At 52.2% G+C, this 15,729-nt stretch overlaps 1 protein-coding gene across 26 annotated transcripts in view; it reads left to right on the plus strand.

Annotated features, from left to right (window-relative positions):
- Positions 1-15,729, plus strand: part of LOC105090796 (protocadherin gamma-C4) — a 165,890-nt gene that overhangs the window by 139,791 nt on the left and 10,370 nt on the right. For 23 of the 26 annotated variants that reach the window (XM_031449217.2, XM_064484386.1, XM_031449208.2 and 20 more), the window contains exon 2: positions 10,586-10,644. In XM_031449217.2, the coding sequence (XP_031305077.1) occupies positions 10,586-10,644 (59 nt within the window). Of the gene's footprint in view, positions 1-1,117; positions 1,230-1,463; positions 3,660-5,122; positions 7,747-10,585; positions 10,645-15,729 lie in introns of those variants that run through there. The other 3 variants (XM_064484390.1, XM_031449196.2, XM_031449193.2) reach the window with 3 other exon arrangements.

The raw sequence follows: 15,729 nt of genomic DNA on the forward strand, positions 1-15,729 counted from the left end.
GAGCTGTGTTTCTGCATTTGTGTAAGGTGGTAGCCAGGCACCGTGGGGTGGGGGGTGGTTCTGGATCGGGTAGGTGTGGGGTAAGATCAAATCTCCGCTTCCAAAAGGCCCTCCAGGGATCAGTGAAAAACTTGCTCTTTGGAAACAGTCTTTGTTGGTAATTAACAACATATCAAGCAGACCGTGGTGTCAAAGGAGATTTGTAGGCACAATGCTGTTGGTAGCTGATCTCAGTCATTCAGGGAAGCTATTAAATCTGTGAACATTAGCATTCTGCCAGCTAATGAGATCCAGTCCTTAGTGTCTCAGACATGCTGATTCCTTACTGATTTGGAAAATCTCCCTCTCCTGGCTTCCTCCACCCTGCTTCATCCCCTTCCATACTGTCCTTGAAATCAATGAATGGTAATTTAATATATCACCAGCAAGTGTCTGAATAAGAGAGGTTTGGTTTCTGCTGTGCCTTCTATTATGACAAAAACGTGTACTGCATAGATTTAATTGGCTACATTAATGTGTAAGCCTTTTCTGCAAAGAGGTGGATATGTTTCTGAATAATCTGCAGAGGGGCAGAGTTTTTAGTATGTGGCAGTGCTTCTAATTAGCTGTTGCTCTAATACAATCAGATTGAGGCAGAAGCTACTCATTTAGAATATTGGTAGATGACAACACTGGCTTGAACAAAGTGACCAGTCTCAAATGGCTACTCACTCTCTGGGCTGCAGGTTGCTAGGGCTCATGCTGTCGCTGTTTTCCCCACCGAAAAGGGGCGGGGCGGGGGGGAGGGTTGGTGTGTTAAGAAAAAAAATACATATATGTTGTCTGCCTTAACACAGAGGTAATAACCCGTGGGGAAAAAAATGCTGTTGAACAGGAGGAAGGCAAAAAGATAGGTGGTTTTGTTTTTTGGTTTTGGGGTTTTTTTTTTTTTTTCCTCCAATTCTGCGACGCATTAACCCTGCTGCTATTGGGACGTTCTCTGCTTAGCCTATTGGCTGAGCCCAGGAGCCGCTGTCTACCAATCGGGTGGTGGAAGGCAGACAAATCTACCCCGCCACCAGCAAAAAACGGCGCGTAACCCTTGCGGCGCCGGCCCAGCCGCGCCAGAACTGGCGCGGGGAAAGGGAGATAGGTGTCTCCAGCTGCTGTGGCCGTTCTGGGGCGGGTCGGCTTATTCCGCTTCTCAGGACCAGATAGTGAACTAGCTGGCGGCAGCAATGCTCCGCAAGGTGAGAAGCTGGGTAGAAATCTGCCGGGGGGCTACCCTTTTGTTCCTTTTTTGCCACCTGGGTTACGTTTGTGGGCAGATCCGCTACCCGGTCCCAGAGGAGTCACAGGAAGGGACTTTTGTAGGGAATGTCGCCCAAGATTTCCTGCTGGATACAGAGAGTCTGTCAGCTCGCAGGCTGCAGGTCGCTGGAGAGGTGAACCAAAGACACTTCCGTGTGGATTTGGACAGCGGAGCCCTGCTCATCAAGAATCCAATCGATCGAGAGGCACTGTGTGGGCTCAGTGCCAGCTGCATCGTGCCCCTGGAGTTTGTAACGGAAGGGCCTTTGGAAATGTACAGAGCGGAGGTAGAAATCGTGGATGTGAATGATCACGCCCCCCGATTTCCTCGGCAGCAGCTGGACTTGGAAATTGGGGAGGCAGCTCCTCCAGGACAGCGTTTCCCCTTGGAAAAGGCTCAGGATGCAGATGTTGGGAGCAACTCCATCAGCAGCTATAGACTAAGCTCCAATGAACACTTCGCACTGGATGTCAAGAAGCGCAGCGACGGCAGCCTGGTCCCAGAGCTGCTCCTAGAGAAGCCTTTGGATCGGGAAAAGCAATCAGACTACCGCCTGGTCCTGACTGCTGTGGATGGAGGGAACCCCCCGAGATCGGGCACCGCGGAGCTCCGGGTGTCAGTGCTGGACGTGAATGACAACGCCCCAGCCTTCCAGCAATCCAGCTACAGGATTAGTGTGTTGGAGAGCGCGCCAGCCGGCATGCTGCTCATCCAGCTCAACGCCTCTGACCCGGACCTGGGTCCCAGTGGTAATGTCACCTTTTCTTTCAGTGGTCACACCCCTGATCGTGTGAGAAATCTCTTTAGCCTACATCCCACTACTGGAAAGCTTACCCTACAGGGGCCCCTAGACTTCGAGAGTGAGAATTACTACGAATTTGATGTTCGGGCTCGTGATGGGGGTTCTCCAGCCATGGAGCAACATTGCAGCCTTCGGGTGGATCTCCTGGATGTAAATGACAATGCCCCCCACATCACAGTGACCTCAGAGCTTGGGACTCTCCCTGAGAGTGCAGAACCTGGCACTGTGGTGGCGCTCATCAGCGTGCAGGACCCGGATTCAGGGTCAAATGGAGATGTGAGCCTCCGTATTCCTGACCACTTGCCCTTTGCCCTCAAGTCTGCCTTCAGGAACCAGTTCTCCCTGGTGACTGCTGGCCCCTTGGACCGAGAGGCCAAATCCAGCTATGACATCATGGTCACTGCTTCTGATGCTGGGAACCCTCCTCTGAGTACCCACAGGACTATTTTCCTCAATATTTCAGATGTGAACGATAACCCACCCTCTTTCTTCCAGAGGTCACATGAGGTGTTTGTTCCAGAAAATAATCGCCCAGGGGACCTGCTCTGCTCCCTTGCAGCCTCTGATCCAGACTCTGGCTTGAATGCGCTTATCTCCTACTCTCTCCTAGAGCCCAGAAATCGAGATGTGTCAGCTTCTTCCTTCATCTCTCTGAACCCCCAGACAGGAGCTGTTCATGCTACTCGATCCTTTGACTATGAGCAAACACAGACACTACAGTTTGAGGTGCAGGCCCGGGATCGGGGCAACCCACCCCTTAGTAGCACCGTGACAGTTCGTCTATTCGTGCTGGACCTCAATGACAATGCCCCAGCTGTGCTGCGCCCTAGGGCCCGGCCTGGTTCCTTATGTCCCCAAGCACTGCCTCCATCAGTTGGTGCTGGCCACCTAGTCACAAAGGTGACCGCTGTGGACTTGGACTCAGGTTATAATGCTTGGGTTTCATATCAGCTCCTGGAGGCCCCAGATCCCAGCCTGTTTGCGGTCTCCCGCTATGCTGGGGAGGTGCGGACGGCCGTTCCCATCCCAGCTGATCTCCCGCCACAGAAGCTGGTCATTGTGGTAAAGGATAGTGGTAGCCCACCGCTCTCTACCTCTGTTACTCTCCTAGTGTCCTTGGAAGAAGACACTCATCCAGTTGTCCCCGATCTTCGAGAATCTTCAGCTCCAAGGGAAGGAGAATCCCGCTTGACCCTCTACTTGGCTGTATCGCTAGTGGCAATTTGCTTTGTCTCCTTTGGCTCATTCGTGGCACTAATCTCGAAGTGCCTGCGTGGGGCTGCCTGTGGAGTGACCTGCTTTCCCGCTGGCACCTGTGCCTGTCTCACCCGCTCTCGAAGGAGGGAGGGGCTTCCTCCTTCCAATGGGATCCTCCGAATCCAGCTAGGGTCAGATGATCCTATCAAGTTTGTTGATGTGGGCGGCCACTCTCATGGCTGTACACCCTTGGCTTCTGCACCCACTCGGAGCGATAGCTTCATGATGGTGAAGTCACCCAGTGCACCTATGGCAGGGGAACCTGTTCGCCCAAGCTGCCCACCCTCTGATCTTCTCTATGGGCTAGAGGTGAGACCTTTGCAGGCTCAGCCAATGCTTGAGGGTTATTCTGATGCAGACGTATGGCTGGGCCATGTCCCAGAGAGTACTGGTCTCTCTGTAAGAGCCCGTAGTGATGTCACCGTTTTTGTGAGTGGTAACTATGTGGTAGATGCTGTGCTTTCAGAAGTGTTTTGTGAATTAACCAGGGTGTTGTCAGATGAGTACTTGGACTGGGTTATGCCCTTATCTGAGAGTAAGAAGTGGAAATACATGATGAAGAGCCAGGGTTTTGTGGAACCATGCTGTTGGAATGAGGGAGCGTAGACGGCTCTGGTGAACAAGGGTAGGATGTACCAGGCAGGATGTGCCTAAACCCTGGGGGCTGCCTTCTCTACTCCTTCTGAATGAGGGGGTCAAGGTCTGTACTACCTTAACTCTAGGTTACACTTCCCAATGGATTGAAGGGAACTAATACCTTTGCCCCACAGTATCAACTACTCCATAACCCACTGTGAAATGCACTCTCTGCTTGAAATGTAGCAGAGAACAAAAATAGGAAAGAGCCAAGGGAGTAGAGAGGCATCAGGTGGAAGCAAGGAACTTGTTGTCCATGTCTTCAGGACCCCCAATCAAGTCCCCACTGGGATTTGAGCTAGATGCAGTAGATTGGGGCAGGGAAACATCACCTCTTCGAGGGGGAAAAAGCTGTTAAGTGAAATCACTTAATATCAAAGAAGTGTTCTACTGCTAGGCATTCATAGAGACAGCCACTCTTGTAGTCTGTAAGTACAGGTCATCTGAACTGATGAAACCATGAAGCCTGGAGGCCATGCCTAGCCTCTCACCAACTTCCTTGGGTGACCTGGATCAGTTTCAGGAATGTTGTCCCCGCCACAAGCTGTGATTCCCATTCCACAGCTCAATTCTGGGACCTCAGAAACACTGACTCCTTATATATAGCCATCAGCTGACATAGAGATTCCTCGAAGTACTGCTGGAGAGTCAGAGCAAGACTCTAAAGGGTCCTAACACCTCTTTTCTCTCACTTTAGCAGCGTGTGGCAAGATGGGGGGAGTAGGGAGGGGGTAACAAATGGGCTTTGCCTCCATGAGGACAAGATTTTGTTGGTTCAAGCAAAGTAGTGGGAGCTTCTGAAGTCATGCAGGAAGTTACTGGGATAGAACACTGAGAAGTTTTGTACCACTTTGTCTTCCCTGGTGAGCACCATCTGAGCTGTCAAACTTTGCTGCCAAGGGGGCTAAATCAACCTGCGGCATGAAATAAATGGGGAGGTAGGAGGCTTCTGTGACAGATTTACAGCGCCTGTTCCTAAGGTTTCCAGGACCGTGGAGACTTTATAATTGGCTGAGAGCAGACAGACTTTTGGGCCAATCAGACTCAGAGCAGAGGTGGGGGATCTGCTCTTCATGCCCGCCTCTCCTCCCCCAGCTCCCCAGCTCCACTCAGATTCAATTCCCCTCCCCCCCCACCCCCGCCATTTGGTGACTAAGAAGAACTGCTGTGGGCAGACAAACCTCGGAGCAGTTTTTAAGAGGCTGGAAGGAGACATAAGAGATTTCAGCTGCTACATTCCAAGCCCTGGGTCTACCTTGGAGACAGGACAGCACAGAGTCAGTGTCCAGGAATGGACTTCTGGGTCATGGGGCCCAAGACAGCCCCACAGCTCGCTGGGAAATGGCAAGTGCTGTGCATGTTGTCCTTGTGCTGCTGGGGCTGGGTGTCTGGGCAGCTGCGTTACTCAGTGGTGGAGGAGTCTGAACCGGGGACGCTGGTGGGGAATGTTGCTCAGGATCTCGGCTTAAAGGTGACAGATCTGTTGAGCCGCCGACTGCGGTTGGGCTCTGAGGAGAATGGGCACTATTTTTCCCTGAGCTTGAGGAGCGGTGCTCTGGCAGTGAATCAGAAAATTGACCGAGAGAGACTGTGTGGAGCCAGCACCAGCTGCCTGCTGCCAGTACAGGTGGTGACTGAACACCCCCTGGAATTAATCCGTGTAGAGGTAGAAATCCTGGATCTCAATGACAATTCTCCTAGCTTTGCCACTCCTGAGCGAGAGATACGCATCTCAGAATCAGCTGCACTTGGGGCACGATTCCCACTGGATAGTGCCCAGGATCCAGACGTGGGCACCAATACTGTGAGCTTCTATACTCTAAGCCCCAGCAGCCACTTCTCTCTGAATGTGAAGACCCTAAAAGATGGGAAGCTGTTCCCAGAGCTGGTGCTTGAGCAGCAGCTGGACCGTGAAGCCCAGGCAAGACATCAGCTGGTGCTCACTGCTGTGGACGGGGGTGTCCCAGCCCGCTCAGGGACCACCCTTATCTCTGTCACTGTGCTGGACATCAATGATAATGCTCCAGCCTTCCAGTCCTCAGTTCTCCGTGTAGCACTCCCAGAGAATACACCCATGGGTACACTGCTGCTCCGCCTCAATGCCACTGACCCGGACGAGGGCACCAATGGCCAACTAGACTATTCTTTTGGAGACCATACATCTGAGGCAGTGCGGAATCTCTTTGGCCTAGACCCTAGCAGTGGAGCAATCCATGTGTTGGGTCCCATAGACTTTGAGGAGTCAAGTTTCTATGAAATTCATGCAAGAGCCCGTGACCAGGGACAGCCAGCCATGGAAGGCCACTGTGTGATTCAAGTGGATGTGGGGGATGCCAATGACAATGCCCCTGCGGTACTCCTGGCCTCTTTGGTCAACCCTGTCCTGGAGAGCACACCAGTGGGCACAGTGGTGGGATTGTTTAACGTGCGGGACCGAGACTCAGGGAGAAATGGTGAAGTGAGCCTGGATATCTCTCCGGACCTGCCATTTCAGATTAAGCCTTCTGAGAACCACTACTCACTGCTAACCAGCCAGCCTTTGGACCGTGAGGCCACATCCCACTATATCATTGAGCTGCAAGCCCACGATGCGGGCTCACCTCCCTTGCACGCACATCTCACCATCAGACTCAACATTTCAGATGTTAACGACAATGCACCCTACTTCACCCAGCAGCTCTATACTGCTTACATCCCAGAAAACCGACCTCCAGGCTCCCTTCTCTGCACCGTGGCTGCCTCTGATCCAGACACTGGGGATAATGCCCGCCTCACCTACTCCATTGTAGGGAACCAGATTCAGGGAGCCCCAGCCTCCTCCTTTGTATATGTCAACCCTGAGGACGGGCGGGTCTTTGCCCAGCGTACCTTTGACTATGAGTTACTGCAGATGCTGCAGATCATGGTGGGCGTTCGAGACTCTGGTTCTCCCCCACTGCACGCTAACACATCTCTCCATGTGTTTGTCCTGGACCAGAATGATAATGCCCCAGCCGTGCTGCACCCCAGACCCGGCCGGGAACTCTCAATCCCCCAGCGTCTTCCTCGCTCAGCCCCTCCTGGCTCCTTGGTCACCAAGGTGACAGCCGTAGATGCTGATGCAGGCCACAATGCATGGCTCTCCTATTCACTGTTGCCGCAGTCCACAGCCCCGGGACTGTTCCTGGTGTCTGCACACACTGGTGAGGTTCGAACAGCCCGGGCTTTACTGGAGGATGACGCTGACACACAGCAGGTGGTGGTCCTAGTGAGGGACAATGGTGACCCTTCGCTCTCCTCTACAGCCACAGTGCTGCTGATTCTGGAGGATGAGGACCCTGAGGAAATGCCCAAATCCAGGGACTTCCTCATTCACCCTCCTGAGCGTTCAGACCTTACGCTTTACCTCATTGTGGCTCTTGCAGCCATCAGCCTCTTGTCCTTAGTCACTTTCACCTTTCTGTCAGCTAAGTGCCTTCGGGGGCGTGGGGGTGGGGGTGGGGGCCCGTGCTGCATGCGCCGGGACTCGCCCTCTCGCGAGTTCTACGCGCAGTCCAGCCCCAACCTACAAGTGAGCTCAGACGGCACACTCAAGTACATGGAGGTGACGCTGCGGCCCACGGACTCCCACAGCCATTGCTACCGGACGTGCTTTTCACCGGCCTCGGATGGCAGTGACTTCACTTTTCTAAGGCCCCTCAGCATCCAGCAGCCGTCAGCTCTGGCGCCGGAGCCTGACGCCTTCCGGTCCCGCTCTAACACGCTGCTCGAGCGGAGCCAGGTGAGGGGCTCGGCGTGACCCCTGGGGGCGGCAACCGAGAAGCCGCCCATCCACATCAGGGCCTTTGAACTTGCAGCCACCGCTCTGCTGCGGGCTCTACCCGAATGTCGGGACTGTTTGGACTGATTGCGCAATACCAGAGGTGTGGGCGAGGCAGGGATGGAGCTCTGAGCCCCGGGAGGTGACGGTGACTGTGGGCCTGGGGGTGAGGATAAGACCGACCCTGCCCCCACACGCCAGAAAAGGCTGGGGTTGGGCGATCATTTCGGCGACTTCCGCTGGGGTGGGAGTCCGGGTGCCGGTAGAGGTGCACACCTGCAGCTGGCCCACTCCATGGGTCTTCAGGTTTCTTTTTAGGTTTCTTCCCACTCCCTCGACGTGTGACTGCTCTGTTATTCTCAACCCTCCTTATTCCTACAGGAAACCAACGTATTCGTTGGCAGGACAGAGGTGCACCCGCGGGGCCCTCCGCGCAGAACACACTCACGAGCCGCGCACAGCGCACGGGCTCCCCACGCCTCACCTGCGCGCGCGCACGCTCGTCGCACTTGGCCTTCCACGCACGCCGCGTTTACTGCCAGGTGCACACGCACGGGCTGTCCTAGCCCCCTTACCGCTTCCCTCCCACGCCGCTGCCGGCCCCAGAGGTCCTCACTGCTGACTCCGGGGAGGCGACATCCCAGGTGGTCTCCGCCTCAGGGTCCCAAAAGGAGCTCCTCCCATCCCCGCCCCGAAATGCCTCAGGGCTGGCTTGAGCCCACTGCGGGGAGCATGGGGGCTGCTCTAGGGGCGGGCGGGACTCTGTGACCCGCGGGCTGGCCGGTCCGTTAGGCTAAGGGCTCCGTGCAGACGGCGTCGGCACCTCCAGCCCAGAAGCCTAGCTGGAGCTGGCCGAACCCCGTTGTGGCCCGCGGCGCGGCGGGGCCCAGCCTGGGACCTGAGCAGTACCACCATCCTGTCCTCTCTCAGAAAGTGGGAGCCTGGAGTGCAAGGGCTCTGGGCGCTCAGAGATAGGCTTTTGGCTCCGTCGTAACCACAATGTTCCCAGAGATCTAGGATCGGGGCTTTAGGGGTGCCCAAAGCATCTGAGACTCTGGCAAGTCCTTTTTTCCCTGGCTGATGGAAAGCCACAGCCTCTGTCAGATGCCAAGGTGCCCTGATAAGTGGGGAAACTATAATAGTAAAAAGCACATGTTTCCACAACTGGGGAGCTTTATACAAAAAAATATCTATACACCACTCTGTTGCTACTGAGTCAGAATTATATTTTGAAACAACACCCCCATGTGATTATGATAGCTGATTGACTCTTACTACACACTTACCACAACATCTCATTTGTTCTTCGCAATGCTTTTGTTTAGCTAGTAGCATCCCTCCCTTGTAACTGAGTTTCACAGAGATCAAGTGACTTGCTCAAGTTCACAGGGTGAGTGACAGAGAAAGATCTAACCCAAGACCAACTCCTGAATTCGTGCTTTCAGTCATTTGGTACTTGTAAAGCTGGCGGGTAGGAGGGATGGTTTGCATCTGCTGGGTTGGAGCAGAGGTGTGATTCTTTCCCTTTTATGACCTTACATGTGGAGGAAAGTCCTTTGGGGTTCTTTATCCCTGAGCAGACTTAACTCAACAAACTTAGACCCGCCGTCCTTAGGTAGGTTGTGAGTTTGCCCAGCTTTTCTCCTCCAATCTGTCAGAGTTACTGCAGCTCAGTGTAGATTCTACTGTTCCTAAGAATACAGTGACCAGACATCCCTGTGCCCTTTCCCACCTCAGCCCAGGAATGGTGCTAGTGACTCCTGTTGCACCTGGGATGCTAAGTTTCTGGGTTCTGCTCACATCACTGCCACCTGTGAACCTTAGAGTGAGTCATTTGGCAGCCCTGAGTCTTCCTTCTCCCCAGTGTAATCGGAGATGCTCACACCTCCCGCTCTGCTCCTGGGAGTTGAGTGTGAGAATCAATTACCAGCACACCCCAGAACAGAGAGGAGATGGCTCTAGGAATGTTCCATGAGAGTGTGTGATGGGATAACACACCCTCTGGGAAAGCTGGGAGGGGCTTGGGAGTGAAGTGACCGATTAGAGCCCCACACCTTCATCCAGGTGGGAGGTGGCTAGAGATCTGCCTCTTGGGAGCCCTGTAGATTGAGTTGGCTCTGCTTGAAGGCTGTGGGAGCTTGATCTTTGCTGGGCTCCATCCCAGCAGTTCTCTCTGTCCCAGACAGAGCAGCCTTGTTCTCTCCTCCTGGGTCACAGCCATTGTCTGGCACAGAGTTCTGGGGGTGAGAGGTGACGTGGGGTTTGGATGCCCTGCAAAGGCTCAGTCTGGCATAATTCCTAAATTAATAGTGTATTTAGCTGTGGGAAGGGATCCTTGAGAGCCAAGGGTCTGAAGGAGCTGTCCCTCTGAATGTGATAGGCACAACCTGGCATGAAAAGGGTTACCCCGAGCAGCAGCCATCTTGCTGCAGAAGATGCTTTGTTCACAGCTGAGGAGCTGAATGAAATTCTTTCCAGGGCTGCTGGAATTCTCATCTAAAAGCCTCCTCTGCCACTTTTAGGGTCCTCTGTAACCCCCTCCCAGTTCCACAGAAGACACTTCCAGCCCTTGAATCTTGGCTCCAGAGTTCTGAGACTGAGGGCAGGGAGGAAGGGGCCATTGCTTTAGCAAAGGAATCTGGTTTGCTCACTATAGTCTGATAAATGTGATTTTGTCTCTGTCTCTGGTGCCTCAGACCTCTGAGACCTGAGGTATACTTCGTATTTGAAGAAGAGCCTACCCTCCCCTTACCTTAGCCGACTTGGGTACTCAGCCCCTTTCCCTCTGTTTTCTCCACAGCAAGCCCCGCCCAACACGGACTGGCGTTTCTCTCAGGCCCAGAGACCCGGCACCAGCGGGTAGGTGACTGTCTCTCCAGCCCACCCTCTTCTCTGCGGCATTTTTCTCAGTGATGGGTGTGGGAGGAGATGGGGGAGGGCTCAGCATTCGCTACGAATGGCTTTCTCACTCTGTTCCAGATTTCAGGGAGGTTTTGGTATATTGGGGGCTGGTACACAAACCCCAGAAGGAAGAGGCTCCTACTCTGGCTATTTTGGAAACTCAATTCACACACTCTTCCCCTTCCTTCTCTCTACCACTCAAACATTTTCCTGTCTACCGGGGGTGGGGGAGCTCTGTGGGAAAAAAAAATGGTCTTAAGGTGGTCTCTGGGTGAAGAGGAGGCTTCTTGGGTCTATCTACTGGCTATGGCCCCCTGCTCCGGGTTTGGCCGGGCCCCATCCTGACTGGGGTTCGGGCAGAGAAATCTGGGACAGGAGACCGAGAGGAGGTGCTGTCAGCAGTCAGAGCCTCCTCCAGAGCCGGCAGGAAAGAGCCCAGGCTGAGGGGAGGGAGGTCAGGCAGCTGTGGGGAAGTGGAGACGGTACAGCTGGAGGTGGGGCACGTTCTCCCCCAGCCTGCGCCTCCTCCAGGATGCCCGCTGGGCCCCCTTGGTCCTGCCTTCTCAGCCTGCTGGCCTTTAGTCTCTGACACTCTTATCTCTGCATCCTTGCCTCAGTCTCATCTCAGTTTGCAATCTCTGCCTCACCCCCTCTTGCTCCGTCTCTATCTCAGTTTCTGTCTTTATTGCTGTATCTCTACCCTCTGTGTCTTGTCACACTGATCTGTGCCTCACGCCATGCCTGCTGTGGCTAGGTGCTCAATAAATGTGGAATCAATGAATAAATGTGGCTCCTCCTTAGTCTCAGTCTGTTTCTCCTTTCCTCTCTGTCTCCCTGTCTCTGTCCTTGATCTCTTTCTCTCCTTTCATCATTCCCTAGTGTCCTTGTGTTCTGCTGTCTCCAGTCTCTTTGTTTCTGTCTCTCACTATGTCTTTCTCCTCTGTTCTCAGCCTCTCTGTGTCTCCTTGTCTCTAAGTCTCTTGTCTGTCCCTTTCTGCCTCGCTGGGTTTCTTTCTCTGTTGCCCTCTCTTTCTCTCCTGTCTCTCTTTTATCCTGTCTTTTACTCTGTGTTCCTGTCTCTTGTCTCTCATTTCTTTATACTTGTGGGCAAGCCAGCACACACATGCCTGCCCCCCCGCCCCCCCCCCCACATGCAAACACACACAGCCTTTGATCTCTGCTCTCTACCATACACCCTCCTATCCAGGCTGCCCCAGCTGCTTACTTCAATCTGGTATGAATTCCTGCTAAGACAGGAAACCCCCCCCCCCGCCAGGGGTGGAGGGTGGGGGAAGGACTTCAGCAGAAGGACCTGTGGTGGGTCTGGGGAGAGTGGGCTGGGCTCTGGGCCAGGCCTCCCTGTGAGAAGTCAGGAGCCTGGGGGAGTGCAGGGAGCCCAGGAGAGGGAGGGAGAGCAGAGCCCGGGCTGTCTTCCCTCCTCCTCACTCCTTAGACCCTTGCTGCCACCATTTCCCCAGATGCTAGAGATGCCCTCACTGCCCCAAAAACCTGGGACACCTGGGTGTCGGATGGAGACTCCAGCCCCCAGGCATGTGCAGTCCTGCCTCTGGTGTTGAGATCTCCAGGCAGTTCCCAGAAGGTAGCATGCCAGATGGCATGCACTGCCCTGGCCCCTCCTTTGATGCGAGGTGTCTCCTTTCTCCCCACTTCCCATACATTAGGTCACTCATGTATTTGTTCATGTATTTATTCATTCAACAAATATTTATTCAGCATCTACTATGTGCCAGGCCCTGGGCTAAACCCTGGCCTGCAGAGTGAACCAGCAGACATGATTGCTGAACTCATGGGCTTCCACACCAGCAGGGAAGACAGAAAATTGACAGCAAATCACACTTAAAAAAAAATTATATATATATATAGTTACAAATCATAACAAGTTCTGAGAAGAGGGTCACGTGAGTGTAAAGGGGGAGGAGGATGGCGAAGGCGTCCAGGGGGAAGTGACATGTGAGCTGAGGTGATGAGAAGCACGGGGCAACTTGTGTTCCCTTTACCCACCTCCTCCCCAGGCCCTGAGGCAGAGCGCCCTGCTGAACTTGCGGGAGCCCCACCAGTTGCCTCTGATGTGCCTTCTGGATTGGGTGCCTTACCTCTGCCTTTAGTCCCTTTCATCAGTGGAGAGACTTGGCCTGAAAAACATGGGGGAGCTCTTGGGGAGATGGGAGAGCAGGCTCAGGAGTTCTCCCTTCCTTAGTTACCCTGAGGGGGATGGAGCAGACATTTCTGGTTCAGTTCCAAAGTGGCCCAGATGAAATCAGTGTTAGGGGCCCAGTCCAGCAACTACCACTTCCCTCTTTCATTCATTCAGTAAATAATTAGGAAGCACTTACTATAGGTGTAGGAGATATAAAATAAATGTAATCCCTGCCCTCAGGGAGTTGACAGTGTATTAAGGGAGACAAATGGTAACCAAATAATCACTGAAAAATGTCCGATTACAGCTACTGTAAATGCTTGGAAGAGCAGAGCCTGGTGGTGAGAGCATAGAATAGGGATTTGCCCTGGTCAGGGAGCAGGAGGACATCCAGGAAGAAATGAGGCTGTGGATTAACTAGCTGAAGAAAAAAGAGGGAAGAGCATTCCAGGTGGAGGAAGAGCACTTGCAAAGGCCCTGTGGTGAGGCCTCACAGGATGACAGGGAAATTTCCTTTGCTGCTGTTCTGATGAGTCCGTGGGAGGGAGAAGATGGAGAGGGGAAATTCCTCTTACTCAATCAAACCCTGGCCCTCAACTGCTTTTCTGGCCCATCTTGGCTACTGGCACACCAGGTTCAGAGCAGGCTTAGTGTTGAGTTCTTCAGTAAACCAGGTTCAAGTTCAAGCCAGCACTGTCACCTTACTTACACAAAAGAAGTCTTCTGGAAATCCCCGCCCCCCAGGTGTACCTCCTCTCCACCACTACCCCTTCTCAGGTCTTCCTTTTGGTTTCTGATCCCAACAGCTGTTGCTCAAACTCTCCTTTCTCAGCTGGCTGTACCCCATAGGCCTTGCCCTGCAGCTGTTCCCAATCTCTGCCTTGAGAAGTGTCTCCATTTGATCTCCCCTGGTCTCCACACTGTTCTATTTTGGTGGCTTCATACTGTCCTTCCCCTTCTATTCTGTAACCCACCCTCCTCCAGGGAGACTATCCCTGCCCTCCCTCAGTTTGGGCAGTCATTCAACAAACAAATAGTAACTTATTTCTTTCTGCTTATAAAATAACCTATGCTCATTATAGAAACATAAGAAATAGTTAAAACCATTTAAAAGAAGAAGACCCCATAATTTTACAACCTAGGGAAACCACCACTCACTTTTTTTTAATATGGAAAATTTCAAACCTATACAAAAATAGAAAGATCCGTGTCATGAGCCTCTCTGGCCCCACTATCCAGCTTCGACTGACATGTTTCACTTCCATCTCCTCTCATTGATTTATTTTAAAACAAATCTCAGCCATCGCATGATATCATCTGAGTCTTCACTATCTTTAACAGATGATTCATTTTTTAAAACACATAAGTCCCAGAAATAATCTTAAGAAACTAACAATCTGTTAGTTTATTAATATGATATTATTACAAACATCAGATATTTAGTGTATATTTACACTTCCCCAATTATGTATCTCCCTCTGTTACCTGGTTTGCACGCTTACTCAAATTAAGGGCCATATTTTATATTTGGCTGAATGTCTCACATGTCTTAGGCTCTCTTAAAATTTTTATATGTGTATTTCAAGTCTGTTCCTTTGTGCAGTTAAACACACACGGGCTGCGGCTGCTCCTGCTTCCCCTTCTCTTCCTTCTGTTGCTTCTGCTGCTGCCTCTTTTTATTCTTCTTTTAAAAATCTGATTCACCTACGTAAATTGTTCACAGAATATCAAGAACTCTCATTCCCAGTCAAGTGATATTTCTCAGTGGTTTCTTTCCTTTTTTTTTTTTTTTTTGTAGTCATTGAGGTCATACCGTGTCCATCAGTATTTTAGCCTTATTTTTTTTCCCTCTTTGTATGACATCGTGAGAATTTCCTCGTGTCAGTAAACAATTCTTGAAAATTGTTTTTTTTTGAAGCAAGATTATTTATTAAATTGACACTTAATTGTTGCATAATAGCCCCTTATATGGACAAAATGTATATTTTAAAATGCTGGTAGACTTTTACTACATAAACACTTCACATGTGTTTAGATTTAATACAGTGAAACCCAGGCTCCTGTCAGGGATGACTTTCCCAGATTTTTCCCTTTTTCTGAGCATGATCAGGGAGCATTTTACCACAGCCCAGCCTCTGGGCTAGTCCCTCACACATCTGCCCAGAGTACAAGAATACAAACGCCTTAGGGTGAGAACTGTATCTGTCATCTCTTAAAAATCCTAGGGCCTGTCACAGGCACTGACACATGGTGCTTGGAAAATGGCCAGTTAGATGTAGTCCATCTCTTTCACTTTCATTTTTTCACTGTTCCCCAAATCCTAGAAGAGTCTCCTGTCGCTGCTGCCAGGGCTCCGGGGCCTCCAGGCTGAAGCCCAGCGTGTTGTCCTGTGTAAGAGCACAGGCTCGGGAGTGACATTAGCCCTGTTTCAGGTTGCAGCTCTGCCTGTTGCCAGCTGTGTGGTTTGGGGAAAGTCTCTCCACCTCTCTGAGCCCCAGTTTCGTCTGCTGGGAAATAGGGACACTTCTAACACTTAGCTGCAGGTGGTTCCGAGGCTGGAATAGACAACATGTATATAATTTAGCCAGCCCAGGACCCAGGGAATAGGAAGCTCTCAGTAAATGGTTCAAAAAAAAGTCTCTCTCCGTTCATCTCCTGCCCAGCTTCAAAGAGCTGGCAGCCTGCCTGGGTGGTTGGCCTCCAGCCTTGAGCCATTTCCCTAGAATCCTCCTTTCAGCCCAGGCCCATGGTTCCAGGCCCACCCTTCCACTGAGTTTTATTCCCCAGGCCACGTGATCCCCCCTCCGCCCCGCGATGGTGTCCTCCTAACCAGGTGTCTGACCCTGTTGTCTTCCCCACAGCCCCAGAGCTCCCCTCCCTGCTCC

This window comes from Camelus dromedarius, chromosome 3, assembly GCF_036321535.1.
Source record: "Camelus dromedarius isolate mCamDro1 chromosome 3, mCamDro1.pat, whole genome shotgun sequence".
Lineage (NCBI taxonomy): Eukaryota > Metazoa > Chordata > Mammalia > Artiodactyla > Camelidae > Camelus > Camelus dromedarius.